Source organism: Astatotilapia calliptera, chromosome 7, assembly GCF_964374335.1.
Source record: "Astatotilapia calliptera chromosome 7, fAstCal68.1, whole genome shotgun sequence".
Taxonomy (NCBI): Eukaryota; Metazoa; Chordata; class Actinopteri; order Cichliformes; family Cichlidae; genus Astatotilapia; species Astatotilapia calliptera.
This window is the reverse complement of record NC_137428.1, coordinates 59,656,239-59,666,311: the sequence shown is the minus strand read 5'-3', so window position 1 is coordinate 59,666,311 and position 10,073 is coordinate 59,656,239. Positions and strand designations below refer to the sequence as shown.

Below are 10,073 nucleotides of genomic sequence, written 5' to 3'. Positions count from 1 at the left end.
AGAACAGGATCAACCTAGAACTGCCTCAAGATGTTCTCATCACTCTTGGCAGCACATTAGGGAAGAGAAGCAGTAAATTTAGTGTGAGTTTACTTTGCTTACTGCATATTTGCTTCCACACAGAGAACATAGAGAGACATCATCTGAACTTCTTTATTAACAGTACTCTGTTTGTATTTTACACAATACTAGGTATTGTCCTATAAACCTTGTAATCGAAGGAGACTGTCTTTTGTTGAAAATAGTACCAGGAAATATAGTCAGCTTAGATTTACCGTGTGCATAATTACAAATAAAACATCAGATAGTATATCCAAGTATATGCAGTATATCCATAATCAATGCCATTATTCTACATAACAAATACATTATATGTTTTATGTACTGACTGTATTTTTTCAAATGCAGGGATATTTGAAGGCAGCAGAAATTTCACTGAAAGCATATCCAAGGCGCCCATGGAGCTGCAATCTTACAGGTAAGAGCAGATTCCATCTCTCCGTCCGTCACAGTTTTTATAGGAAGGTGGGGTTACATCCTGGAACGGTCACCTGTCGATTGCAGACATAATGTATAGAAACAGACAACCATTCACAATCACAATCACGCCGATCACCAATTACCCAGTAGCCCTAAGAAATATGTGAATATATGAAGCCAGAATATGTGAAACAGAGTACTCACACAGGCAGTGGTGCAGTGAGGCCTACCAAGGTTTTTAGCAGATGATTTGATGTTCCTGGCGACGGGGTCTAGTAACTGACTAACTTCCTATTATTGCAAAGTGGAAGCAGCTAAGAACCACAGCAACTCAGAGGGTTGCAGACCAGATAAAGTTAAAGAGCGAGGTCGGCAAGTGCTCAGGAGCATGATGTGTCAAAGTCACCAACTCTCTGCAGAGTTTCAAACCTCTTCTGAGCGCAAACACTGTGGACCCAGAGCTTCATGGCATATGTTTGCATGGCTGAGCACCGCCTGTAAGCTTAATGTGTAGGTGGCCCAGTACTTTTGACCATATAGTGTATGATGATATCATTCTGCCATTTGGTCAGAACTTATAATGTGTCAAAAATGTAGTATATTTCACTTCTGAGGAGTTCCACCATTTGACTGATTCTTATTTTAGATCATCTATTTCCTCCAGATGCACATGACCCAGATTCCCAGACTGACTCCAGCAAACCTCACAATGATTTACCCAGTAAACTTCAAACAAACCACAGATCACAGGACCAAACCAGCTATCATCCTCAGGAGATCCAGAGTGATCAGATGCAGGGAGCTGAGCCTCCTCGAGGTGATAATTCTGCTTCTCAGGAACAGAAAGATGAGACACTGAGGAAGCTGGAGAGCCAGATGACAAAGCTGACTGTTGAGTTGGGCATCATAAGAGGGCAGGTAAAGATCACACTTGGTGTATGAGTTTTCATGAAAAATGATATAATGAAACATAATTGCAGGGTACACTAAGATTTTTTTGTTTGTGTGTTTGTTTTATAACAGAACAAAAACCTACAAAATCGTGTAAAATTCCTGGAGTTATGTCTGAAGGACCATTGCAGAGAAGGTGACTAAGCTTCTGTCTGTTTGTGAGATCTGTCACGGGTGTTTTATGTTATTGTTTTGTTTTTTCAAATTTTAAATTCGTTGTATTCACGAAGATACGGAGAAAATGTAAATATGTCTTTGTGTCTCCTGTCAGCAACAATATTGCACATAATTAGTAGCTCTTTACTGATAGCTATCACGGCTTTTGTTTTTCCTGGGGGACACAAACAGAACAGGCAGGTATTTTTGACCCACACTGAAGTCAACTAGACTAGCTTCATAAAATGTTTATGAAGAACACTGCTGTCCAACCTCTGTGTGGTGAAAATGTATTCAGGGCCTTTCAACAATGCTACTGACACAATTATACATGAAAAGATTGGCATTAAATTTGTGTTTCTCAGAGATTCCTTAAGAGAATTCCTCCTTCCTCCTCTGTGTATGTCTGTTATACTGTCTGTAAATATAAAATCTCATAAGGTTTTGAATGATCGCTGATAAAACTTTGTAAAAGTCCAGCGTGGGGTGATGTTAACAATCCTTTAAAATTTGGCTTAGATCCACCGAGGTCTTCAAGGTGAACTTTATTGGTGAAAAACTGACAAAAAGCCTAATAAATTAGAAACTATAATTCTTAAGTGTGGTGTGTATTGTCAATGTAGAGAAAGTACCATATAAAGATTTAAAATATGTCATATTTGACCTCTGACCTTTCCTTCAAGATCAATAGATTGATCCAAAGGTCAAAGTGATGATAATGCTACATAGAACTATTTAAAACTTTTTTTCTTACTGCCATTATTTGTGTTGACAACATATAAGTATAAAATAGGGCATATGGGGATTTTAAGTATTGCGATCGTGGCTCAAGAGTTGGGAGTTCGCCTTGTAATTGGAAGGTTGCCGGTTCGAGCCCCGGCTTGGACACTTCATCCGTTGCCTACTGGTGGTGGTCAGAGGGCCCGGTGCCGCCAGTGTCCGGGAGCCTCGCCTCTGTCAGTGCGCCCCAGGGTGGCTGTGGCTACAATGTAGCTTGCCATCACCAATGTGTGAATGGGTGGATGACTGGTTGTGTAAAGCGCTTTGGGGTCCTTAGGCACTAGTAAAAGCGCTACACAAATACAGACCATTTACATTACTTTTTACCTCTGATCTTTTCTTCAAGGTTAAATAAGGTCAAGCTTTCATAAAATGGCTTTTATCTTTTAAACTATGTTTAAAATTCTACTGCATTTGTTTGTATTGGCAACATTTGGGAAATGATCATTTGCATCCAAATATGTCTTACTTGACTATTTCCTTATGTTGAATTACATGGCAGAGCTTCAGAACGGCTTGAGGTTGGTCACAATTGCTAATGAAGGCAAGCTTAGAAGCCACCTTCTTTCAGGTTTTGTATTACTATAGCTTTCTTTTAGTTTCTAATAGTGTATGAAGTATTCTCTTTCATTGTCATCGGCTTTTGATTTGTTATTTACAGAATGCAAACCTTTAGTCTCATATATGGTAGTCAGTGGATTTTATCACCCTTTCCTGTTCAAGTTTATGTATCTTATTGTGTTTTATATTTTCTGTCTGTATCTACATAGTAAACCAAAATTTTGGATTTGCGTCAAACTACTTCTTAGTTCAATTTTTAGACAGAATTTCTAGGCATAGCCAGATAGCAGGAGGGTTCCTCTTTGGTGGCCTCAGAATCTCATCTCTGCTATTTGCAGATGATGTGGTTCTGTTGGCTTCATCGGGTGATGTCCTCCAGCATGCTGGAGCAGTTCACAGTCAAATGTAAAGCGGCAGGAATGAAAATCAGCACCTGAGGCCATGGTTTTCAGCCAGCAAAAAGTAGAATGCCCATCCCGGGCCGGGGACGAGTTGCTGCCCCTACTCTGTGAAGTCTTCCTCCTCTCCCCTGGGAACAGCACTAATTTCCTCTCATTTGGTCCCTGTTGGAAATAGTGCATGTTGGGAGGATGCTGTATCAGCAAACAAAGGCAAGGGTTCCATTACATGTGTAAACATTTAAAATCAAGGCATCTCTTATGTGAGCAGAAGAAAATGACAAGTTCAGCAAATTATAAAAAACAGCATATGTGTTTTCACCTCTGTACTTCTCAATTGTAGTGACAACATAGAAATGATCTCTGCAGTACCTCTTAGATTCATTAGATTCATTCTCATTCTCTACTTTTTTTTGGGGGGGGGGGGGTGATTATGTGTATACGGCTGTCTTATGAACATGGGCACAAACGATCCACATCATCGCCCAAAGGGTATGAGAAAGCCAGGAAAATACTGGGAAAAAAGGATTTCAAATGGTTTCGTTCCATCATCAGAAAAAAACTATCCAAACAACAATATGTCTATCTTTTAACTGAATAATTTGTCAGTAATGTGTTGCTACACTGAAACTAAGCAGTTCCTGCGCGTTCTCCTTGGTGCATTTGAAGAAACTGTGTAAAAATACATGTGCATATGAAACAAAGACATGGGGCTTTTGCCGATGTTGGACTAGCCTCATTAAGGATTCCTTTAATTAAGTATTCTCTTGATTTTCCCATTTTTTCCCCCACATTTAGCCCACTGTCTCCTTTCTTACACCCCACTGACCTACCTTTGGCACTTGCTTCATTGCTAGTACATACGTAGAGCAGACAGCTGCAAGGGCACCATGATTACACACACTTGTGGACTCACACTTTTAGCAAATGCATTCTTGGCTTGCTAAAGGAAATGCCTTTAGGCACAGTAGGCAGCTTTACTAACCTCTTGTTTGCGCGGTGATTATTGCCTTCTCTTGCACACAAACACATTGTTTGAGTCATTACATTGATTAAAGGCTGAAATACCCAAGGTCAGCAAATTATATTCAACGAGGAATGTAAATGCTTATAATAAATGTGACTTTTCTCTTCAGTGATTGCTGTACTATAAACATAATCTTTTAAATGGACAAAGACATAATAGAGGAAGTTATTAAGACCGTGATTTCATCTGTTTGGTAGGGAATCCCTCAGAAAACTAACATTCTGTTTCGCCCACAGTAAATATCCTGCAGTGTTAATAGACTTGTCTGACTTAATGTCGGAAAGTATGAAGACAATTCTGGTTATGGTTACAGTCCATAAAATGCGTATGCATGTGTAAAGGCAAGCCTGTGTATATCACATGAGAACCATGCTGTTTGTTATTACTGGAAAGGGAGCAAAGCCAGATGTTCATCAGTGACTCAGTGAGAAAAGGTAAAGAAAACCTGTGGAGACAGACAGAGATGGCAGAGGGTGGCACCAGAAAAATTTAGATTTTCTTATTTACAGTATACACTCCAGCATAAACACAACCAAAGAGCAGAGTCAAGCAACTGGCAAGGTTTATTTACAACAAGATTTCAACTTGTAAACTTCAATAGGAAATGAAAGCTTTACTGCTTGTAAAAACACAGTATTTAGCTATGTTAAAAACAGCACTAATGAGGCAGGCAGTGAGTTGCAGGTGCAGGAAGCAAGCCATGGGCAGAATCAGAGGTGATCGATCCAACAAAGAGTAAAGAGAAAAAGGTTGACAGAGAGACACAGAGAAAGAAAGCAGAATAAAACTCCAAGCCTGCATAAAATCCTAACTTACAATTAAAGACGCAGAAAAAAATTGTGATCTAAAGACTTTGTTTGATTTCCAGGGGTCCAGTCAGATTGTCCTTTTCACAATGGGTCCAACTGTACTGAAGATCGCTGTCAGACAAGAGCGTGTAATGTACGTGTTTGATATTCAGTCGCAACAAAATAATAATGAAAAACAATAAATGAACCTAAAGAAATCTGCTGGTCCTGTTTCCTGTTCATTGCTTATGTTATGTTTATTTTTCTTCATTTAAATAGGAGGATAACAGGCAGTGCCCTCAACAGCCGTGCGCTCCTCAAAACTGCCCAGGAGAGAATGTACCTGACTGTCAGAGAAGAACATGTAATGTGAGTATTTAATAATTAACCACAACAGATGATTTTCAAACACATTTAATGAGCTCAAACAACCTTTCTCACACTGTTTTCTGTTGATTCTTTCTCTCATTTTTGTTTCTCTTCATTTAAATAGGAGGATAACAGGCAGTGCCCTCAACAGCCGTGCCGTCCTCAAAACTGCCCACAGGAAAATGTACCTGACTGTCAGACACGAACGTGTGATGTGAGTATTTCATATTTTTCCATAAGAAATGGAAAAATGTTTAATAAGTTTGAAGAAGTCTTCTGCTCCTATTTTCCATTCCTTTTTTCTTATTTTTTCATTTTAATAGGAGGATAACAGGCAGTGTCCTCAACAGCGATGCCCTAATCAAGACTGCAGAGAGGAGAATGTACCTGACTGTCAGACAAGAACGTGTAATGTGAGTATTTAATAATTAACCACATGACAGTCAAAAACATTTAATGAATTTAAAGAACTTTTCTGGCACTGCTTTCAGTTCATTCTTTCAAAGAGCGATATAAAAGACCCCTGTGAGTATACGATCAAGGGAACAATTCATCCTGCGTAGGGTATGGTCACCAGGGCCCCGCCCTGAAGCCAGGCCCGGGGAGGGTGCCTGAAGGTGAGCGTCTGGTGGCCACTTGTGTGTTCTCAGAATCAAATCCCTGCTTTTTGCAGTTGATGTTGTTCTGTTGCCTTCATCGGGCGATGGCCTCCAGCTCGCACCGGAATGGTTCGCAGCAGTCAAGTGTGAAGCAATGAAAATGAGAATCAGCACCTCCAAATCTCAGGCCATGGTCCTCAGCTGGAAAAAGGGGAAGTGCCCACTCTGGTCAGGGATGAGTTCCTGCCCCAAGTGGAGGAGTTTCTTGAAGTCTTGTTCACGAGTGACGAGAGAAGGGAGCGGGAGATCTACAGACGGGTTGGTGTTGTGGCTACAGTGATGGGGATGTTGTACCGGTCCTTTCTTGGTGAAGAGAGGGCTGAGTGTAAACGTGAAGCTCTCCATTTACCGGTTGAACGAGATTCCAACCCTAACCTATGGTCACGAGCTGTGGGTAGTGACTGAAGGAACAGATTACGGACACAAGCGGCAGAAATGAGCTTCCTTTGAAGGGTGGCTGGCCTCTCCCTTAGAGATAATGCGCAAAAAGATGGATGGATGGATCTTTCTCTCATTTTACTTTCTTTTCATTTAAATAGGAGGATAACAGGCAGTGCCCTCAACAGCCAAGCCCTCCTCAAAACTGCCCACAGGAAAATGTACCTGACTGTCAGACACGAACATGTGATGTGAGTATTTCATTCTTTTCCATAATAAACAACAATCAAAAATATTTAATAAGGTTGAAGAAGTCTGCTGGTCCCATTTTCCATTAGTTTTTTTTTATTTTTTTGTTTGTCTTCCTTTTAATAATAGGATAACAGGCAGTGCCCTCAACAGCCATGCCCTAATCAAGACTGCAGAGAGGAAAATGTAACTGGCTGTCAGACACGAACGTGTGATGTGAGTATTTCATATTTTTCCATAATAAATAACAATCAAAAATATTTAATAAGCTTGAAGAATTCTGCTGGTCCTATTTTCCATTCCTTTTTTCTCAATTTTTGTTTGTCTTCCTTTTAATAATAGGATAACAGGCAGTGCCCTCAACAGCCATGCCCTAATCAAGACTGCAGAGAGGAAAATGTACCTGGCTGTCAGACACAAACGTGCAATGTAAGTATTTGATGTTTACTTCATAATAAATGACAATCAAAAATATTAAATAAGCTTAAGAAGTCTTTTGGCCCTTTTTTCCATTCCTTTTCTCATTTTGTGTTTCTCTTAATTTGAATAGGAGGATAACAGGGAGTGCCCCCCTCAAGACTGCCCACAGGGGAATGTACCTGGAGGCTGTGCCCAGCAAATCACAGGTAAGTACAGAGAAGATAAAGCATACTAAACAATACATTTGAGAGGAACTAAACTTGCCTATTTGGCAAGGTACACATTCATTCATTTTATGCACACTGGTAACTCTGTCTGGCATTCATTGTATAATTTCTTTTTATTTCTTTTGGCTGGTCCCTTTAGGGGTCACCACAGCAGAGCATCTCCCTCCATCTCACCCTATCCCTTGCATCCTCTTCTGTCATACCAACCATCTGCATGTACCCCTTCACCACATCCATGCTTTTTACTGTATCACCCATGGTGCATAACTTGTAAGCCTACACTGGCATTTTTATAGCTATCCAAAATAATTCTGCGTTCCACTTTTTTACTATAACAAATAGCATGTGCTGTCCTAATCACATATACTCAAATTTCCAGTTGTCAATGTCACAAAAATTGACAGGACTCAACAAATATGAAAACAAATGGACCTTCTTGTTGGTTTCGGGTTGTTAGGAACTCTGTACTGAGAATCTTTCTTGCAGAAAGGTTTAGGGTGGATAAAAATCTGTTTAGATGTACAGATTAATATCTTCATACCTAGAAGCACAGGAATAGTACAATAATGTGATGTGTGTTTACAGGTTGCACCCATTCTGGTGTAAATTATAACAATGGAGACTCTTGGAGGTCGGTGGAGAGTCCTTGTGATATCTGCCAGTGTTTGGTGGGTCTGACAGCAACTACATGCTCAGGTTTTCATCTGGTCACTCACCTTCATCTCTAATAATGCTGTTCACTCTTCAACACAGGACGGTTATGTTCACTGTGAGAGGGAGCAGTGTTACACTCCCTGTAGAAACCCTACTGCTCCTCCTCCAAATACCTGCTGTCCAGTCTGTGAAGGTGGGCTTAATTGCCTTGTGTAATAAGGTTTGTATATGTGTTAGACTGTAGAGGCATAATGTGTCTATTTGTGTGTCTTGTAGGCTGTGATGTGAATGGACATGAAGTCCCTAATGGAGCTGTGATCCCTGTTGGAGACCCCTGTGAAGAGTGTAGATGTGAGGTGTGTCTATAAGTTACAATTAAATTTGACTTTCGTGTGTGTAAATGAATTGAGGATCTTTTTTTTTTTGTTCTTTCTCTCAAAGAATGGAAATATGGTGTGTTCACGCGTTCGCTGTTCTGCTCCATCTTGTAACAATCCAGTATATCATGCTGGGGAGTGTTGTCCACGGTAACAAGCCCGCCTACCACCATCATCCGTATCATATTTAAGCCTGTACAGTTTCACCTTTTTTGTTGTTTTTAAATATATTTAATCAATGTTTACGTGAACCTGTAGATGCGAGCAGTGTGAATATGAGTCCGAAGTGTATGTGAATGGAGAGAGGTTCACCTCAAAGAGAGACCCCTGCCTCCAATGCTACTGCTCTGTGAGTTTAAACTGACAAAGTCTGAATAAAAATGTATCAAAACTTACAGAGTAGCCATGATATTTGTGACAACTAAGGTTAAAAGAATAAGTGATACATATTCAATTTCTTCGCTAGGCAGGTCAAGTGTCATGTGAACACATGGCTGCATTATGTCCTACACCACAGTGTACTCATCCAGCTAAGCACAGAGGAGAATGTTGTGCCTCATGCAATGGTCAGTGTCAAAATATGCATCTAGTTCCCTCTACATTTCAACTTTCACAGAAACAACCAATCAGCTATCTGTGTTTGTTCCTCCAGAGTGTGAGTATGAACAGAGGGTGTATGCTGATGGGGAAATTTTCAGCCCTTCTGGGGGTGGACCCTGCCTGCAGTGCAGGTGTAAGGCAAGTTTATGCAATATACACCCAAAGAAAGTGTGTGTCTAGTGCAAAAATCTCTTTGTTTTTTCACTCAAGAGGAGGCATGATTCTTCATTTGTTTCATGCATTTTTCTTTTCTAGATCATAGCACTTTTTATGCCCATTAATATCTTTGACATTTCTTTTGTTGCTTCTCTGGTTTAGAGTGGAAATGTAATTTGCAACGAAGAAAAGTGCCCTCCTGTCCGCTGCTCCAATCCAATTAGACACCCACATCTTTGTTGTCCAGTCTGCAAAAGTAACTTCTGACTCATACACATTTAGAGTGCAGGTTCATACGAGTGAGTGTCCTGTATGAAAACCTTCTTTTCTCATTGCAGCATGTGAACTGGATGGAGTGGAATATGATGAGGGGTCCAACTGGCAGCCTGAGGGTCCTTGTTCCAGCTGTACCTGTGCAAATGGAGAGGCCTTATGCACACGCACACAGTGTGCTGCCAACAACTGTCTGCATCCCACCAGGATTACTGGTAAGACTGTGACCCTAACTCTTATAAATGCTATATTTATTACACATTAATTGAAATATGTCTTTTTTGTTTTGTTTTAATTTTGATGATTAGGCCGTGTGTCTGGTGAAAATCAGGCATCTATATATCAAACTATGATCAGTCAAGCCAGCCTACTCGGCAAAGGCTTACTCTCCTTGAGGAGTGTGGACATTTTCAAGTCAGCAGGCTTCCCCATGAGTGTGGTTGTGTCTGCTGAACTTTGTGAAATGAATGTGTAAAATATTACGTTTATGTTTCTTAATTAAATTATGGAAAAAATGAACTTTTTCACAAATTCCACATTTTTTGAGATACTTTAACAAACTGAATACTC

General features: G+C 40.2%; 1 protein-coding gene across 1 annotated transcript in view; it reads left to right on the top strand.

Annotated features, from left to right (window-relative positions):
- kcp (kielin cysteine rich BMP regulator) overlaps positions 1–10,073 on the top strand; it is a 31,060-nt gene that overhangs the window by 1,766 nt on the left and 19,221 nt on the right. Inside the window, exons 2-22 of the mRNA XM_026176077.2 lie at positions 1–83; positions 409–478; positions 1,127–1,398; positions 1,504–1,567; positions 5,222–5,295; positions 5,421–5,510; positions 5,635–5,724; positions 5,834–5,923; positions 6,709–6,798; positions 6,926–7,012; positions 7,139–7,225; positions 7,347–7,422; positions 8,029–8,111; positions 8,197–8,290; positions 8,374–8,453; positions 8,539–8,624; positions 8,733–8,823; positions 8,941–9,040; positions 9,127–9,212; positions 9,393–9,486; positions 9,569–9,718. The exon at positions 1–83 is cut by the window's left edge and continues 432 nt beyond it. Coding sequence (XP_026031862.2) covers positions 1–83; positions 409–478; positions 1,127–1,398; positions 1,504–1,567; positions 5,222–5,295; positions 5,421–5,510; positions 5,635–5,724; positions 5,834–5,923; positions 6,709–6,798; positions 6,926–7,012; positions 7,139–7,225; positions 7,347–7,422; positions 8,029–8,111; positions 8,197–8,290; positions 8,374–8,453; positions 8,539–8,624; positions 8,733–8,823; positions 8,941–9,040; positions 9,127–9,212; positions 9,393–9,486; positions 9,569–9,718 — 2,037 coding nt within the window. The remainder of the gene's footprint in view (positions 84–408; positions 479–1,126; positions 1,399–1,503; positions 1,568–5,221; positions 5,296–5,420; positions 5,511–5,634; positions 5,725–5,833; positions 5,924–6,708; positions 6,799–6,925; positions 7,013–7,138; positions 7,226–7,346; positions 7,423–8,028; positions 8,112–8,196; positions 8,291–8,373; positions 8,454–8,538; positions 8,625–8,732; positions 8,824–8,940; positions 9,041–9,126; positions 9,213–9,392; positions 9,487–9,568; positions 9,719–10,073) is intronic.